The 20892-nt window shown below is 35.7% G+C and overlaps 1 protein-coding gene across 1 annotated transcript in view; it reads right to left on the bottom strand.

Annotated features, from left to right (window-relative positions):
- Window positions 1-1787: 1787 nt before the first annotated feature.
- LOC107741988 (receptor tyrosine-protein kinase erbB-4-like) overlaps window positions 1788-20892 on the bottom strand; it is a 106380-nt gene continuing 87275 nt past the window's right edge. Inside the window, exons 2-3 of the mRNA XM_016554823.1 lie at window positions 2578-2729; window positions 1788-1859 (exon numbers count right to left, since the gene is read on the bottom strand). Coding sequence (XP_016410309.1) covers window positions 1788-1859; window positions 2578-2729 — 224 coding nt within the window. The remainder of the gene's footprint in view (window positions 1860-2577; window positions 2730-20892) is intronic.

Raw genomic sequence — 20892 nt, 5'->3', positions numbered from 1 at the left:
TTCGCCAGCTCCCTCGAGGGGGAACCCCTCGTGACGCTGTTCCGGCTCGGGATGACTTTCCATCAGTCCACGGAGCTCCCAGACACCGCCGACCTCGACTGGAAGGAGACAGTCATCCGGTGTCTAGAGAGTCTCCGATCCGGAACCCCTCTGCCAGCCATTCCTCAGTCAAGACCGCAGACCGCGACTCTCTCCAGCCCGCCGGCCGTTCCCGAGTCAAGTCAGCCGGCTGCACCTGTGGCAAGCCCGCCGGCGGTTCCTCAGTCTAGCCTGCCAGCCCCAGAGCTCGCTCCACAGTGTTTATGCCCATATTTGGTTAGTTTCCTGTTCCTGTCCTGATTATGTTGATTTAATCCCAGGTGTTCCCAGTTTGTTTTCATTGATCCCAGGTGTGTCTCGTCATCCCCTCATCTTGTCATGTGTTTAAATAGTGTTCCCTGTCTTAATTAAACCCATTTGGATTGATGTACTCCTCGTCTCTCTCCGTTCCTTGCTCCTCACTCCACTCAGCAATGCACTCGTGACAATAAGAAACAGTATTTTTATTTATTTTTTTGTCACATGGCCTCGCATGTATCTAAATGTAAAACTACAATACATGTAATTTTTTATTTTTTTTGTCCGGACCTTTGCTTGGAAGAAAATATAGAGGCCGTGCCTCTTGGAAATTAAATAGAATACCCCTGACTTATATCATAAAGAAATACTTTATTTGTATGGTTTTGTAATATCTGTGTCAAATATTTCCTTGTGTCATGGTAGATCGGACTCTTATTATAGAATTTAATTACAGAAAACTGTTTTGAACATGGTAATGGATTAAAACATATAAGTAACAGGCTGGATGTACATTAACCTTACATCTTAACACCTCTTTTTTTACAAAGCAGATCATAGATTATATATTTTGTCTATAGCCATAAAACAGCTTCGTAATTAGGAAGATTTCAATACATGAAGATTCTGAATGGGATTTTTTAGCAAGCCATTAAATGACTTGAGACTCGACTCTGACTCGTGACCAAAGACTCGAGACTTGACTCAGACTCCAGCGACAAAGCCATTAAATGACTTGATACTCGACTCGGACTCGTGACCAAAGACTCGAGACTTGACTCAGACTCCAGCGACAAAGACTTCAGACTTGACTCGGACTCCAGGTTAAAGACTTCAGACTTGACTCGGACTCCAAGTTAAAGACTTGTGAACTTCTCTGCTTTGAACAGTAGTGTATGAACATCTTTACATCTAGAGAAGGCCACCACTCTAAAGCAAGACACATTTTAGCAGCTCCATCCATGTGAGACAAACGGACAACGCAAAAACGGAAAAAGTACATTAATATACAGTATATACATTTTATATGTAACTTATGATATAGATTATGTGTTAGACTGTATTTAAATACATTACACTGTTCTCCAAACTACTTGGCGGAAGCAAAACATTTACCCAACTTTGTTTCCTTAGAACAGGGCTCACCAAACTTGGTCCTGGAGGGCCGGTGTCCTGCAGAGTTTAGCTGCAACTTGCCTCAACACACCTGCCTGGAAAATTCAAGCATACCCAGTAAGACCTTGATTAGCTGGTTCAGATGTGTTTGATTAGGGTTGGAGCTAAACTCTGCAGGGCACCGGCCCTTCAGGACCGAGTTTGGTGACCCCTGCCTTAAAACTTTAAAATTGTGTTTTTTTCCCATTCTCTTTTTTAACGATTAGGACATTATTAATACACATTCAGAAACTTGAGAGGGTTTTGATTAATTTCCCCCATCCCTGAGCACTACACTATATTAGTTTTGAGATAATCAAAGGAAATGCAGACTTGAGCCCGTATTCTTTGCAGGTCCCACAATTACCCTGATATGCAAGAGCAACATGAGAAGAGAACAAAGATTATACCATGTCTACTAAAAACAAAAAAAACTAACAAAAAACAAAAAGAATATATTTTTTATATATATATTAAAATACAAATCTTTTTGTGCTCAACAATAGAAGGAAACTCATTTGTTGTATTAGAGTGAGTAAATGATGACAGAATTTTCATTTTTGGGTTAACTATCACTTTAAAGTAATCTTGTGGCCCCCTTGAAGCTACTGGCTTACCAACTGAACCATTTTTTTTTTCCCCAGTAGAGATCATTAAAAAATGGTTTATTTAAGGGAAAAAAAGCACTACTTGAAATTAGGCTGTCATAACTTACTTGTTTAATGGAAAAGAGTATTTTTTTCCAAGTAAAGAGGTACCTGAAACATGAACAAGTTTTAGATTTCTATCATAGCATCCTTTGTGAACTTTTGTGTTCAGTGGACAAAACATAAAAAATCTGATTTTCCACAAATGTTGAATAGGGAAAAAGCATGGGCTGTGAAAAGGACACGTGACCAAAAACCTTCACAGCATTTTGAGCAGAGTGCACCACTAACCCTACAACCTCATTTTCATTTGCATCAAATTAAATGTGCCATTTACTGTGACAAAAATCTAAATTTTGCCCATTGGAGGAGCCCTTCCTCGATTGTGTTTATAATGACATCCATAAAATGCTGTTAAAGACTGTAATGATAATCTCACCTTGAGGAATGACAGGTTGCGGTTTCTTTCAATACTGGTGATCTCCAGATTTCCCATGACCACCTCACAGTTTTCGTAGAACTTGCGAAGAGTTTTGTACTGCTGGTCCAAATCCGACAGCGTGCTGAGCTTGTTATCAGTGCCAGGACACACTATAGAGGAGAAAAAGAGAGAGAAATAAAACAGGTAAAGATAAAAAAAATTAAAAGATGTGTCAAATCAAATAATTCCTTAATAATGTGGTATTATTTCTTGCATAAATAACAAGCTTTGAATAACTACAGCTATGAAAGCCAACAACAATTAGGAGGATGGGTGAGAATTAAAAAAAAAAAAAAAGAAGGAAAACCACTGGAAACCTTCCAAGGCAGTATTAGCTTCTCTAAACAATGTGTGCAGTGTCCTTAGGCCACAATCATAAATCTTTTTCTTCATATGGACGCTTCAGTATCGCACACATTGTGTTAAAAGACACAGGTCATTACTTCAAGAAAGCAATTAGCAAAATTATTGAGCGAAAGTTCATGTGCGTTTACGCTTCCACTGACCTGCTTTTGCAACACTAAACATCTGCCATCCTCAACAACCAGATAAAAGAAGCATTTTCCACTTTTTCAATTAAAAAAAGCCTGTGTGCCTGGCAACAGTGTTAATGTCAGCTTCTCTTTATTTTTGCCCAGCTGAGCACTGAGGGCTGTATGGCAGGTTTTAATGAAGTATTTGGTGAGTGATTGTTCCACTGATCCCAGAGACTAATCCTTGCTTGGAATCTCGGCGATGCCAGGCTTCATACGGGCATCTCAACTCATTGTTTCTTTGTTTCAGGTTGGAGTGACCCAGTAGGATTCAATCATAGGATAATCTGAAGGATATTGCATGGGATTTCATGCACCTTTTTGGCAAAGGTAAAGAACAGTGTAAAACTGGAAGATACAACAGACTTTACAAGCTTTGGATGATGCAAGAACAGTTTAGAGCCTACAACTAACTGCACTGGTTAAACAACATTGTACCATTTTTTGTCATATGAATAGTTTCCCAGTTTTGTGCCATTATTTCTTCTTTTAAGCTGAGGGGTGTATATTTAATATATAACTCATGCCTAAAGGAAACATGAAATAGTGTTTGCAAATAATTTAACGGTATTCCATATAGGGGTGGATAAGATATGTGCCTCGTCTATTTTTGAAGGTAAGAGTGTGCGCACAAATATGCTCTAGAACCGCTCTCTTACTTTGATGTCATACACCGATCAGTCTGCGCAGCGCTGCTTCAAGTCGAACACACCTATTGGGTTTGTGGTGGTGTTGTTGTTGTGTAGGGAACATAAATCATCCATACGTCATCATGTCGCTATATCACTGATATCGTGATATGACACTTTTTTTTAATGTAAAAATTTATACCGGTATTATCGTGGATGGTATGATATAGCACACCCCTAATTCCATATAAAGCAGAATATTCTTTGGAAGATAAAATAGTACATGACTTATAGTACACTAACTGCATTGTGGGAATTTCTCATATTTAATGAAATATTAGAAATAACTTTCTTTAGAGTAACCCACATTGATGAATTGTGCACAGTAGGAACGAGGGAGTTTTGATTTCAATTTTGGTTACATTTTGGGTAGCACTTAATTTTATGGTCTTCTTCCTACTATGTAGTTATTATAGTAATTACAACAACTAAGTAATAACTAGGTACTAACCCTGAACCTACCCCTAAACCTAACCTTAACCATGTAGTTACCTTATACTACCCAGCACTTTCTTAGGTAGGTACACTGAACTGTAAAATAAAGTGATACCAAATTTTGATTCCAAAATGAATTTTAGAATGAATTTTAGAATTAATGTATGTATGTATGTATTTATTTTCTTCGAATTATTTTCACAATCATACTGGAGTGCACTCCAAAAATGATCTGCAGGTAAGAAGGAAATAAAAAATTAATAAATTAAATAAATGTGAATAATAAAATACAACTAGGTTAAAATAAAGTTTGTAGTAGTTTTGAAAGCTTGAAATATGAAGTTTTTCCAGTTTGAAGTAATTTGAATTAGGTTTGAAGTTTGCAGTTTGAAGGTTTTGAAGGCTGTGGGGTGGTTCCTATGCAGATGCTAGGGTATTCTGAGTGGTTGCTAGGGTGTTGCTATGTGGTTGGTAGGTTGTTCTTGAATGGTTGCCAGAGTGTTTCTATGCATTTGCTAGCACATATTATCACATTGCTAGCATGTTTCAGATAGTCTTTACTAGACAGACAGACAGACAGACAGACAGACAGATAGATAGATAGATAGATAGATAGATAGATAGATAGATAAATTCTGTAAAGCCGGGAACACACTACTCTCAGGCCGATTATGAATGTAATTTGGGCTCAGCCAGTGTTTTTAGTCTGTGTTTAAAGTCGTTTAGTGTGCAGTGTCTAAAGAATTTAAGGCCAGCTGTTACTAGTCATCCTCACAAAGATTATTTGCGACTAATGCCAGCGACTAACTGCACCTGTTTCCGAATATAAATGGCCTATTAATTTAAATAACGAATTAACAAATAATAATAATAATAATAATAAAAAAAATTACAAACATGACATTTCTGAATAAAATAATTTTATACACTTCAATTATATCTAATATATTTGAGAAAATATGATGAGGAAATACAGTGCCTTGAATAGGCAATCTTTGCACATTTACTGTAGAATAATGAAATTAAAATTACAATATACAATATTTTAAATAGACAGACAGACAGACAGACAGACAGACAGATAGATAGATAGATAGATAGATAGATAGATAGATAGATAAATTCTGTAAAGCCGGGAACACACTACTCTCAGGCCGATTATGAATGTAATTTGGGCTCAGCCAGTGTTTTTAGTCTGTGTTTAAAGTCGTTTAGTGTGCAGTGTCTAAAGAATTTAAGGCCAGCTGTTACTAGTCATCCTCACAAAGATTATTTGCGACTAATGCCAGCGACTAACTGCACCTGTTTCCGAATATAAATGGCCTATTAATTTAAATAACGAATTAACAAATAATAATAATAATAATAAAAAAAATTACAAACATGACATATGAATAAAATAATTTTATACACTTCAATTATATCTAATATATTTGAGAAAATATGATGAGGAAATACAGTGCCTTGAATAGGCAATCTTTGCACATTTACTGTAGAATAATGAAATTAAAATTACAATATACAAATAATATTTTAAATGACTTCTGTTTCAGAATAAATAAAGCAGTATTTAATTTTCTTTCTAACTGCTAACTCAGATTTTGTATGTGGACAGGCTGTAGCTACAGTATGTTGTATGTAGATGTTGTGACTTAAGTGATACAAGTTCATGTCTGTGTTTTGTATTTGTATTAGTTGAGCAGATGTGCATTATGACCTGGCATGAGGTCTTCTTTCTACACAGCTTCTAACTTTATAGTTCAAGTGGCCTATTGTAATCTGTAGCAGTATTTAGGGACTGGGGCTATTGTGAATGATTTTAGGTTATGTTGACAATGGGCATGTTTGTGACGGTGATGGAGATAGTAGTTTTACTATGTGTGTCTTTAACTGTGTTCTACGTTTTATTTTTCCATAGGATCAAAGAAAAGATTGAAATGACCTGAATACTGAGTCCTACTCCATCCGTTAGTTACTAGTGCCCGCTCACTTTTGCCCAGGCCTGACCAAAAATACAATTCTGCCTACGCCACTGGATAGAACTACTAGGGTTGCACAAAATCTGTTACTTGGTTAAAGGTAACTAGAAATATAAAATGCACTCTTTTGAGACGTTCAATGTATATTTCCAGGTTCTGTGTCGAACCAGTGGAGATCTATTGTTTTTGAGTGTGTGTGTGTGTGTGTGCTATTAGCAATGATTTCCAGGGACAGTGATGAGTCTTGACTGAAGGAGCTGTGAGGGCTAACAGGCACAGGAACAGACAGGCCCCTTTTAACCCTGGCAGAGGTGTCAGACTTGACATGCAATTAAATACACCTATTTCCACCCATCAAACACCTTCCTGGGTCCAGCCTGAACCATCTGCTACATCAGCTGGCCCATGCCTGCCGAGCACCACAAAGCCAATTATTGTAAATGTGTGTGAGTAGAAAATACATGTCCAATGATTCATGTGAGAATGCTTATGTGTGCTTGTGTGAAACACATGGCCATTAGTTTCCTTTGGCAGGAAATACTCACTTTTTCACTTCTGCATCAGTATTCATAATTCTCATGAATCAGTATTCAAGTCTCTCTTAACCATCTTTACATGTCATGTTTTTGAGGTTGTTGACCACAGTGAGAGATATGAAGAATATATATATATATATATATATATAGTCAAACCAAAAATTATTCAGACACCAGATATAACATTTTATATTTTTTACTAGTGGGTGCAGCACACTATAGCTCATTTATGTAAGTGAGGATAGCAAAATAAAGTAAACTGTGACATACTACACTCAACAATTTTTCATACAGTGGACTACCAGTAAAATTGATAAAAATCTGGGACAAAAAATTATTCAGACACTTTGACCTGACCATGTTTTGCTTAAGTGTTATCTGACATTATCAAGATGAATTTGTTCTGACACAGTTTAACTCTGAGTTCTTGTCATATTTTTTTTTTAACCATTTTCTAAACTACAGCGAATAAACTGATAATGATCATGTGTGAAATGTTGAAGGTGTCTGAATACATTTTGGTTTGACTGTATATATATTAGGGTTGGGCGATGTCTACCAAATTGGCATCGGATGATGTCTACAGTGAAACATCGTGATGGATGATGACATCGGGGCGCGGGGCGGGGAGGCGGGGTAAGGGGTGTGCCTGAAGCGTGAAACAAATAACGCCTATACTTACCCAACGATATAATTGCGAGAAAAAGTATTGAAATATATATTTTTTTATCCTCCCATTTCGTAGGCTATTTATTCCCTTTAGGGTTTCTGTAGTACACCATTTCCTTTCCGAACACGGAACTGGGATGCGGCGGATTGCGGGAGAGGGGGTGGTGGGGGGAGGAATCACGATGTCAGTTTAACATCGTGATGTCTGTCAGCCATCTGCGATGGACGATGGCATGGTCTATCGGCCAAACCCTAATATATATATTATATATATATTTTTCATATCTCTCACTGTGGTCAACAACCTCAAAAACATGAAATTGTCTGTAAATTAAAGTCTGTAAAACATTTAAAATGGTCCATTTCATTTTAAGCACATTTAGGAACTATATTTATTATATTACGTTTCCCTCTCATAACTTGAAATGTTTAACAGATGGATCTAAATGGACGAATATGAAGTGCATGCATCTACGTAGATACATGCCCATAGATATCTAAATACAAAACTCCCATTTGTAATTTCCCACACAAACACGCACACAGTCATTCCCCGCTGTGCGCAATTTATTGATTTTTTTTGCCTATTGTACTTAATGTTGTGGGCATGTCTGTCCCACTGACTCCTGGAATTCCTGCATGGAGCCGCTGCCAAGAAAAAACTATATTAATACGGCCTACTGCTGTGCTGCTCACGGAGGTCTCAACTAATTTATTTCACAGAAAGCAGAGTGGCGGGCAAATGAGGACACCTTTTCTTTAATTTATTGTCATTTCAGTAATGACGTTGTTGGACCATGGAGATCAGGATGATAGGGGGTAGAGGTTTTGCCTCTACTTTTTTGTAAATCCATATGCTCAGTGTGAGACACAGAAACTCAAGATGACACGAAAAAAACTTCTTCAACCATCAAGTTGACAATCGTCTTTGAAACAGACACTTTTAAGAGTTGTTTTGTTTCTTTACCCTGAACTATGTTCAAAAATAAGCTGTAAAAGTTTTTGTCTGTTTGTTTGTTACTAAAGTATTCATATTGGCGTAGGGGTCTAAAACTGGAATCCAAAAACTTGTTCTCTTTCTTATTTCTCTTTTTAACCCTGCATAACATCAAACATTAAAGTGATATTCAGAACTCCCTGATGTCTGAGAGATCCATGTATGACATAGCTAACTAAGCACCACACCAGGATTGATGGGCTGACAGATGAAAACGTTACTGCTGATTTCATTATAATACCCTTCATCGTCTATAACTCAAAATATGATAGTACAACAAATATTTTCTTATTTTCTCACCAGTGGCAAGCCTTTATTGAAGCACCTCACCAATGTCTGTGTCACCTTTGCAATAGGCACAAATATTAACCACTACACACTTTGGCTATGTGACCGGAAAGCATATGCACATATTAAGTGACTTGCTATGAATCCCATTTAACATCACAATAAGGTCTATTTATTACTTTTACTTGGAATCAGAAGAAAGAACTGGTATAAGAAATGAGTTCCAATAAATAATGTGGCATCACCATGGTACAGTGAAGGTGTTAAATGGTAACACAGTTATTTCGTATTCATAGAATATGGTAATATTAATTAATATTAACTAATTAAACAATATATTAATTTACATTTATAATAATTTTAAATAATAGTACAATACATTAAAATGTAATTATATATAGCTGATAAAGCTGATGTAAACAAAAAGATATAAAGGCAAAGACCTCATGCCTTCTAATGGCCTAAAGCACACACACACACACATATACATATATATAGAAATTTACTATCAATTTCTGAGTGAGAACTCTTTCAAAGTCAGTCCTATTTTTCAGTGCAGTCACTATGAACTATTTAAAGGAATATGCTTACTCTATGCCTACGTCATCTGTTGGAACGCCACTCTCTCGTGAACACGCGTACAACAGTTAGCGGAAGCTAGACATTACAGTTTATATAGTTTTAAATATGGATATTTCTTTTTTTCACACAAACGCATTGCTTCGCTTCAGAAGGCCTTTAATAATTAATATTGCTTTCTCGTCTGAATCAGGAGAGAAATATGCACAGATCAAGCACCGTTTACAAGCAAAAACAGTCCAAAACAGTTTTAAATAAATCTGTTGGTGGATTTTGATGTGAGAGCACAACAGGGAATTGACTTTTTCACTGCAGGAAGCATTATTATGGATTATGGACTGGTATTTTGGCCAGAAGCAATGGTTAAAAATTTTAATCCTTAATGATGGATTTACTAATTACAAACAAGATGTTTTTCACGTCACAAAATGTTAATTGATGAACTGGAGTCCTGTGGATTACTTGTGGATTACTGTGACGTTTTTATCAGTTGTTTGGACTCTCATTCTGATGGCACCCATTCACTGCAGAGGACCCATTGGTGAGCAAGTGATGTAATGCAACATTTCTTCAAACTGATGAAGAAACAAACTCATCTACAATTTGGATGGCCTCAAGTGCTTTCCCTTCCCTTTCTATTCCAAATGAAAGTAACTGTAAAACTTTAACACTTATTAGCACGGAACTGGGTTAATCTTTCAAAACTGTAAAATTGTTATCATATTTTTAAACATTTATTTGGTTTAAATGATGTTGCATGCTTGCAATATTATCTTTTAGAGATATTTCAACACAACAATGACATTTAATTGAACTATAATTTAGTTCTGTCACAAAACATCTCGCTAAAGAAGTGCTATTTAGAGGAGCATTACGGTAACTGAGGATATTCTGATTCTTGATAAACACTCAGCTTATGTGGTTTTGATGAATTCTGAGTGTTATAGCATTTAATGAACAGCATTTCTGAGCCTTTGACTGTGTTCAGAAATCAGACACAGATGTTCACAGAACTCAAGCTGCGATGCCTCACAGATATTGAAATTATCATTCATTCCATGTTGATAATCTTCGTAAAGGATATGTGCTTAATTTTCCAATGCACTTCTCATACATGGTATTCAATATTTTGGAATACTAAATATAGCCAACCACATATACAACTAATAGATAAAGACTTCAATATTAACTTATTAACTTCAATTCAGTTCAATAACAGTGCGAATGATACAATGTTAATCAATCATGAAAAATTAAATTTGGCTACAGGGCCTGCAAGGGTGAACCAGATCGTAGTTAATCATTTGCACGTGTTTCTAAGTCTTTCCAATTTAAACATTCAAGCGTTTTAAACCATTCAAGTGCATGAGGCGAAAGAGAACTCAATTCGCTGCTCATGCACTGTTTTCTATGTGCACCCACACTCAAAGAACCACATCTCAGACAGCACGCAAACACACAATTGAGTCTTCGTTTGCATTTCCTTGCACTTGAACGGACACATACACAAAATGATCTCAAAATATCCATCTCGACAATCATTCTTGTAAACACAGTCAGTTATGTCTTAAGTGAAAGAGCTGTGAAAGAAATCAGACGTGTATCATTATATTGGATCCATGCAGTTCATCTTAAAGGGACAGCAGCCTATAAATACCTGCTGCTGTCTGCGTCAATGTTAAATAAACAACAAAACACAGCTTTAACAAAGATTAATACACTTAATTATTTCTGTGCTTTCTGTGCTTGAAAAATAATGTGAGACCTTTATTTCTTAGCTTTGTTAAATTTTATTTATCTATGCTTATAATTTGTTTATTTATTCTTATTTTATTACTGATGGTTCACTTGTCTTTAATAATGTTTGACCTTTATTAGTTATACTACCAGTTTTTGCTGTGGTATCGAATAATTACTTAAAGTGTTCGTTAAATAAGATAAGATACGATTTTTTGTCATTTTTGTTTTTTTTCTCATCCAAAAAAAATTATTCAATCTGTGACTCAAAACCCATAATATGATCAAAACCGTGAGATTTGTGACCCATTGCACCCCTACACTCTTGACTTCTTATTTGAAGAAAAAACACAATCACTGAAGTTTTTGATCATGCTGATTTGTCCACAGTGAAGTTCAACCGATATCTTTTTTTTTTTTTTAATTCGGGCTAGTTACGTTTATTTTGGGCTACCAGCATATAAGAAATGCCTGCCCAAAGGGCCACCAGGGATTTTGAGATTTTGTGAGCCCTGAGCTATAAAACAGCTCCAGAGAAGACAATAGTGTCTCTTATATGGTTTTCTTCATTGTGAAATAATGCTTCTGTGTAGTGAAATATTCCCGAGAGCTGATTTAATATCTTTCCTCTCACTGAGAACAGTCCAGTTGCCTAAATATCTGATTATTGTGAGGTGCTATAAAGCACTTTTAGATAATCCTTTGAACATCAGGCTCCTGCTTTGATTTCCAAATCCATGATGTAATTTAGTAGAAGATTAAGGCCATTGAGAACAAGATAAAAACAAAAGCACTTACTAAATATCCCATAACTATCATCATGGGATACTTCAGCATAACAACTGCACAATGTGATGCCATTAAAGTGTGGATTATAATAAGTAATTTAACATAAATACACCTGTGGTGATCTGGTCCAGTAAAAGAGCTACACAGTATGCTGCACTTACAGTTCAATGTATTCTGAGTCTTTCATATCTTGTGGATCTTGTAGAAAATGCCCTATGAGTCAGTCAACTGCTGCTCTTTGCCTCTGATCTCTCAATGCAGTCTTTCCAAAGCAGCACAACAGAAAGTATGATGCTGACTCCCGCCTTGCAGTGCGTATTCTCATTGGTTTTGTGCTATACTAGCCACATTAAACAGTCCACAGATTCTGTCTCCAGTCTGATGATGGCTAACAGGTGAGAATGACTCAAGAGTGGCATATCTTCACCAGGCTGTCCACCAACAGTATTATAATATACAGAACAACAAATGTAGGTAAGATTCATACCAATACATGTGGATAATATTCAGTGTTGGGACAAATCCTAACCCCAATTAGACTCCTAAATGATTCCATTGGCTGAAATAATTGTCTGAGGGTAATCTCTTATGTCTTAATATATATATATGTGTGTGTGTGTGTGTGTGTGTGTGTGTGTGTGTGTGTTTGTGTGTGTGAGTGAGTGACTGCTGATCAAAAATTATCCCTTTAAATTTGGCTTGGCACTAGCATCATTGAATAAAGAGATTTTCTCCTGCATGTGCAAGGTTTCATACTAATAAAAGATTATGAGCTTTATGACTTGACCTGGACGTCTGACCTTAAACCATGAATCAATAAATACAGAATGGGAGTGAATGAGTGGCGAAGCTCCGAACTACAGAGTTTCTGATATATGGTTATTACAGCGAGAGGCAATAATGAACTCAATGGACTGAGAGTAATGACTCTTTTCACTATCACTCATTGACTGACATTAAGACTTTGACACCGCCTTCACTTCTATTACCACAAGTTCAGCACATTACAGAGGGAGAGGGTAATATAATCATAAGTTTGTCACAGGATGGTATGTGAACACCTAGAGTCAAAATCAATCCTTTCCTTAATCTGTAATACTTTAAAATTTGCAAATGAAATCACACAGATAGAAGTTTAGAACACCATACACAGGAAAATAAATAAACAAATTAATAAATTAAAAATCAACAGAAAAAAATCCTTCATTTTAATAAAGTACCTTGTGCCCTATTTTAAGTTATTACTAACTTAAGGTATTACTGTTTTTACTGTATTTTTCATCAATTAAATGTAGCCATGGTGAGCATATTCTTTCAAAAACATAAAAAGTCTTAATTATTCCAAACGCGCGTGTGTGTGAAAATGTGATTTGGTATACAAAATGTACAGTTTGGAATCTTTCTTAGAAAAATACTCTGTGAAGGACACTTTGCAGGACACTGTCAGGTGATTGGAACGTACCCTGTCAGTTCAGAACAGCAGGAAGTAGTTCAATAAGAGTAAGACAACCTCAGGAAATCAGAAACCTTGAGCTTCTTTGACTTATGATTGCTAATCAGCCCACCTGGGTTACTGAACAACTCCAACTTCTTGTTCTAATACATTTTTCTACAAGAAAAAAGTTGTAGCCTAACTGTGCAGTTGTCAGGCAGTTTGTATTCATTAAAAATCAGTAGAAGCAACACAGATTTATCCAGGTTTGACACCGTTATGCACTCTAGATGAAACAGGATAATGAATAAAATACACACATCGCAATTGATTGCATTAAACTTTTGGTCCACACAAAATATGCAATAGAATGAAATATCCTTATTTGTGCCCTATAGGTGAAGCTCTTGCAGTGAACTAATGAGATGCCACCTACAAAAATAATGTATTCATATCATAAATGTGAGAGACTGATAGAGTCTCAACATCCTTATGTAGTATATAAGTATTTCAGAAAAAAAGATAAAGAAGTCAAGAGGTTACTCAGATGTTAGAAAAATTTACTTGCATTAGAAAGAGAGAGAGAGAGAGAGAGGGATATCATCTAGATATTTCCTCCTCCATAGGATAGAAAGATCACAACTGTGATCTTTTTAATGTCTAAACTGTTTCTCATCGAAGCCGACTTTTGCTTAAATCTCCAGTTTCTCATGAGAAAAAGCCTGTCAAGTTTCAGAAGAGATCTCAACAAACTGTGCTCACATTTGCTAAAATACCAAACTTAGAGATTCTGTATAAGCTCAGATATTTCTTATCAAATTCTCCCAAGACCAAATGGTCTGAGATATGCTATCTACATTAATATTACAGCTCTACACTTGGTGCCCTTTTTTCCCCCCCACCACAAGACCTCAATGATTCCATTTGGGGCAGGATCAACCACTGCTTCATTGTCACCCCAAAACATTATCTTTGAGCCAATCACCTAGGGCTGGGTTTTACATTCTTAATAATTAATTCTGCTCAATTTCATATCAATATCAATTTTTCATATCAATCCTTTCTGCCCTACACCATAATTGTGTAGTTACCAACAGGGGCTAGTCCTGCTGAAACTAACCAACTGGTAATGACATCTGGTTACCATCTGGTAATGACAATAAAAAAATAAAAAATAAAATAAAAAACTGTTTCATAGCTAGACATATGACAGGACACCTTTACAACTATTGGCTATTAATAAATAAGCACTAAGTGTTCAAACATGTATATTAGTCATATTATTCATGATAGCCTGATATGTGAAGGCCAAGAGTTTGCACTTGCTCTGAGAACAGACAAGTGTGACTGTACTATTCTCCCAAACAGTTAATATTCTATGTGATGTTTCTGGAGTTTGTCGTGTCCATGGTTCGGCGAGCTGCTTATGCACACAGGAGCCTGCCTCTCATTAGGGGAGTGCAGGAGACAGGTAGATTACAATTCATTGGTGTATGTTGTGGTAATCTCCACACATTCACAAAGCCCGGAGAAAGTGGGAGGCTGCTGTCAAATCAGATACAGACCAACACTGAGTCTGTGCCATTTATCAGCCTGCTACTACAGCCTTATCGGCTGAGGGCCGAACCCAAGGGGCCTGACTCTGACTCTGACTAGCAAGCAGCAAGTTGAAAGCTGCTGGGTGAGTCAGTGAGCAGTGTGAACCGTGAAACCATTCACGAGAAATTATGGAAGTAAATGGATGACATTTAAGGCTGTAATTAATAATCTTTTTAACTTTGGTTTTAAGACCTGATTCAAACTTCTTTGGCCTGCAACCAAAGAAATCGTCTTATGTTAGTTTTTGATACAGACCAGGATCCATATCCAACCACACAAGATAACATGCATTAACCTATAGCTCAATCTAAATGTTGGGATGAACTGATTTTAAAATTCTGTCTGGAACTTGCAAGCTGATAATTATTTTCAATAATAGATGGCGACTACTAGAAGTCTACTACTAGATTTTACATTATATTATAAAGTACAGTATGAAAATAGATATATTTTGAGAATTGTTAAAGATTACATTTAATAGTGTTATTAAATTATTTGTGTTTATTTTAAAAGATAACATTTGAGTGTTAGATAATGGCAAAAGTAATCTAAATGTAAAAAGAAGATATAACATCCAATATCAATAATGATAAAAATATGGTATTGACATGTATTGTGCATCCATATTGTAAAATAGATTAATGTCTCTTCTAAATCCGTGATCCTGTATGAAAGGAAAGAAACGATAAAACTCACAAATGATTTGGTTTCTCCGCTTAACCCCAAATATCTCAAATGTGTCTCCTCTAGTGTTTCAGAAGAGATTAATGTCTCAGACTTTGCTCAGATTGACCAAAAGTCAGAGTTGTCAAGTTCAAAGTTTGGGCTCAGTAAGACTGATTGATTGATTGATTGATTACTTATGTATTTATATATTTAGCAAAGATGCATAAATTGATCAAAAGTGACCGCAAAGACATTTATAATGTTACAAAAATAAATAAATAATTATAATATATATACTGTATTCATTGGTGTATGTTGTGGATATATATATATATATATATATATATATATATAAAATAAATGCTGTTCTTTAGATTTTCCTGTTCATAAAATAATCCTGATGAAAATTCACAATTTAAAAAAAAATATTAAGCAGCAAGACTGTTTTCAATATTGATATCACAATAATAAGAAATGTTTCTTGAGCACCAAAGCAGCATATTGGAATGAGTTAAAGGATCATGTTACACTGAAAACTGGAGTAAAGATTCTGAAAAATTAGCTTTACCATCGCAGGAAAAAAATGACATTATACAATATATTCAAATACAAAACAGCCATTTTAATTGGAATAATATTTCACAGTATCACAGTTTTTACTCTAATTTTGATTAAATAAATGTAGCCTTGCTGACTATAAAATACTTCTTTCAAAAACATTAAAAAATCTTTGTGACCCCAAACTTTTGAACAGTATATGTGTTGTTTCATCTAAAACAATGTTGAAACTCATGTCTCCTTAGCTATCAAAGAGTAACTCTGAAGCAATTACAGTTTCCTCTGCAACCTGTCCTCACAAGTGGACCTGGTTTTATGAGAGAAAGAACAGAACTGTAAGTATAATTCATTATTTTACTCATGGATTCATCTGATACCAGCTGAAAACCCGTAGAGGCTAAAACAGTGGAGAGTCCTTATGACCATATTGGACTTGTTATATATAAAGTAAAAGCAATACAAAAATAAAAAAAAAAGTTTAAAAAGTCAAGTTAGGACATTTCATGCATCAGTTTGTGCTGATAAATACGACAATTTTCACTGCATTACTCTGGACCTTGAGAAAATAACTGAAATATTTATGGGATGGCCGTGGATGAATTTACTTTTTATATCAATCATCAAGGTTGATGTTCGCTTTGCATAAAAACTTTTCATAGCCATTCAATAACAAGTATATCCCAACCTTCAACCAAAGTTCCCTGAGGCATCCGAATGTACTAATGTCTTAACCACAATTCAGGTGCCCTTTTTGTTGTAGGATGGTTAAATCACTCATCACATGCTGTCTTTGTTAGTGCATAACCTCATGAAAATATACAATGAGGGCCAAAACCACAAATGAAAATGTTTGTATTTTGTATTTTTCCAATTTATTCCAATCCAACTGACCCCAAACCAAATAAATTAAGTTATCTTATTACACTTATAAACTCCCCTAAGTTTTCCTCATTTTTACTTTGAATGGCAAGAACAATCTTCTCGCAAATTATGTGAAGTCAGCATGTGAGAATAATTGCATTGGGAGTTTGGAGTCAAAGAGTTGAATTGTGAATTGTGAATTGCTCTACGCCCCACACATGGCTGAGGAGATTTTATGGGTGCGCATGGACAGATGATTAAATCCCTGACAGCTGTCTATAGCCAGTGCTTTGTGAGAAAATCGTGGGATATCACTGATCCACATTAACCTTGGTCACTGACTTCCCTATTTTAAACCTGTCTGGATTTGGAGCACATAGAGCTTTAGGGCGTAGTGTGTCGAAGAGAAATGTTGGAAGGTCATGGTCCTATTTCACACATTTGTGAGACAACAATAGGATCAATTTTACTTCTTTAAAGTTTCATTTTTATTTAAGATGCACAATAAATGAAAGCTTTCATATTCTCTGTGGAATAGAATATATACCCTATTGTAAACCTGTCCAGATTTGGAGCACTTAGTGCTTTAGGCCGTTAGTGTGTCGAAGAGAGATGTTGGAAGGAGGTCATGGTCCTATTTCACACATTGGTGAGACAACAATAGCATCGATTTCTTCAAAGTTTCATTTTTTAAGATGTACAACAAATGAAAGCTTTCATATTCTCTGTGGAATAGAACATATATCTTATGAAACAGTCTATTGTATTTTCTGGTTTATTTTCTGCATTTTACTGGTCGTCTTTTGACAGTGTTCTATGCATAATGCATGAAGATTGAAGGATGTCGCATGGATTGCGTCACCTTTGTCACCATGCGCTCTTTGATAATCCTGTGGTTAAAGCAGTGCTGTTGTACAAAACTAAATGAGTTAGTGCTGAAGGGCACAAGACGAAAAGCAAGGTCACATCAGCCGACTGTCTGTATGAACTGTTCTAAAACATGTTTTATTCCACTCGTTAAGCTTGGCTGATGTAGGAGCAGCAAGGTTATGGTTTTTAAGTATATTTTCAAAATGTATAATATAGCACCTTATAAAAGCCTACATCATCTTCTGATCCCCCAGAGGACAAGAGAATCAACAGAGCTCAAATTTATGTTTCACTGATCAGCTTTGTATCAGATATTCTCCAAATGTTTGGGAAATAAAGATACTGTAGATATAAATGAGATAATTTTTGACAGTTCATATACAATACATGTGGACAGCATAGCTCAGATAAACTGATCGAGAGAGAATTTAATGCGAAATATGAATTAATATTGAAACCTCTAAATTTTGATTGACATCTTGGCAATCTGAGCACTACTGATATCTCTTCTCTAACTAACTTGACAATTGTCTCAGCCTCAGGCGTCACAGCCATGGACCACTGGCTGAACGTCTGAAGCATATGACACAAAAAATTGGAAACGCTTTTGAAGTCGTCATCTGATTAAATTCTGGTTAAATTCTACAGGACTTTCGTGAGACGTGTGCCACATTCTTTAATGGTTCCCCTGGAAATAAAGCCATTGTGACACCAAACCCCCTTATAGAAGAAGAAGCTGTGGTTTTTATATCTGTGACAATAAACACTAAACATCAGGGACATCAAGTATGGGACTTTCATGACATAGATTTTTTTTCACACCCCTAAATATGGCACTGAACAAAATTAACTGTGATTGGTTGTTTGCATGTCAGTATGGGCAGTCCTTGTATAATGAAAGTTGCTATGGAGTTTTTTTTTTATTATTATAATTTTTTTTTCCTCAGTAGTAAAATCAGGATATCAATATCAATGGCTTATAATGAGCAAGCTTAACTTTAAATGGCCTTTGAATTACATTTAAAATTATTGCATATAAAAGCTAAAAATAAGGTGAAAGCGATGTTAATCATTTAGATGTTCACATTTAGATAATCAAATGAGACCAAGAAAGAGAAGCAGCATTTAAAAGAAAGTTCTGCACAAGTTAGAAAGCAAAAGCATTGCTCCAAATACAGTTCAGCTCTGTCCACTTTAATACTTCTCAATTAGTTCATAGCTCACAGAAAGACCAGAAAGTAATGTTTCCCAAAGTCAAGCAGGGACACTCTTTCCTGTGTTTTTCTTGAATATCAGAAGCACTGAAAGGAACGTTGTCTCGGGCGATGGCACCTGCTCCATATGTGATGCTGACAGATGTGTGCAGTAATTATGCTGCCAGAGGTGTCTTCTCATTATTCTGCTGCTTTCCCACGAGGCCTATGAGTATTTCTACGTACATTATGTGTGTGTGGCTCTCAGAGCCACATGTGTATCGTGATAATTATTTGGCAGCGCTCAACTATTAACTGTAAAAGCAATGTTATGAAGATTTATAAATCAGGTAAGATGGATTTAGCCTAAACGTTTTGCTACTTCATGAAACGTTATTGTTTACAATAGGTTTTAAATACAGAGAATAACACACACACACACATACACACACACACACACACATATACAGTATCTCACAGAAGTGAGTACACCCCTCACATTTTTGTAAATATTTTATTATATCTATTCATGTGACAACACTGAAGAAATGACACTTTGCTACAATGTAAAGTAGAGTGTCATTTCTTCAGTGTTGTCACATGAAAAGATATAATAAAATATTTATAAAAATGTGAGGGGTGTACTCACTTCTGTGAGATACTGTATATATATATATATATATATATATATATATATATAGTAACAATCTGGATTACACATATTAAGTAATGTAGTCTGATTACTTTTAGATTACTTTTGATCTAATTTATCACATAGACTTGAATGAGATTATTGTGTACCATACTTAAAAAAAAACAACAACAAAAAAAACAACAACGAGTGCAACGAGGATATGCACGCTTTAATGTAGCCACACATTTTTAAAGCTTATATATATTGTATATATATGTCTGAGATTTGCCAATAATCAAACCTCAGACACAAATGAATCACAAACTGAAACTGATGAAGATTAATCAAGGCGGTTTAAATGATTTATGATAGTCGGATGTGTCAGCACACAGATTTTGAAAAGGTCTAACCAGCAAGAAAATTTAGCAAAGCAACATCACACAAGCAAGACTGGCAATCATTCGAAAATGTGACAAAGTACAAATGAGATGTTTCTTATGTTATTGGATTAACAACATGCACCACAATACATGTGATATTGCTTTTATACAATAGCCCAATAAACAAAAAGTTATTGATTAACTTACATTGTAGACAAAATATTGCCAGTTTTTGCATAACAATGTAACTTTACAGAAAGGGTCACTATTCAGGAATAAAGCATGGTCTTTTTATACAGTCTTGGTTTATGCTAAACAAATGTAACAAGGATTTAGTAGATGCTTTTATTAAAACCACTTTCAAGTGAGGAGATGCTACAGCATAAGTGATAAAGAAGCAATCTTATTCTCCACTCTCACTCTTGTGTAGGTGTAATACCTCAATTACCGCAGTGCAGGGCAGAGGATTATGGACTCTAGTCCTGCTGATGCTTTAGTTCCACAGGTCGACTGTTGCTAATCAATTGAAGAACAGGATTCAATTCATTACACCCAACCAAACTGCTGTGCGCGCACACACACACACACACACAGACCTCACACTGTGAAACTTATGTCTTATCTGAAGTCATTCATTGTTTGTCCTTCCTTCAGCACCTGTGCGCGCACACACACACACACACACACACACACACACACTCACACACACACACCCACACACACACACACACAAACACACACACACACAGAGAGAGAGAGAATCTAGCTCAGGAAAAAAAAGACAAGAGAGTTATTAAAGGGGTCATATGATGCAATTTCAATTTTTCCTTTCTCTTTGGAGTGTTACAA

Source organism: Sinocyclocheilus rhinocerous, unplaced genomic scaffold (genome assembly GCF_001515625.1).
Source record: "Sinocyclocheilus rhinocerous isolate Xijiao unplaced genomic scaffold, SAMN03320098_v1.1 scaffold1698, whole genome shotgun sequence".
NCBI lineage: Eukaryota > Metazoa > Chordata > Actinopteri > Cypriniformes > Cyprinidae > Sinocyclocheilus > Sinocyclocheilus rhinocerous.
This window is presented reverse-complemented; position numbering and strand designations above follow the sequence as displayed.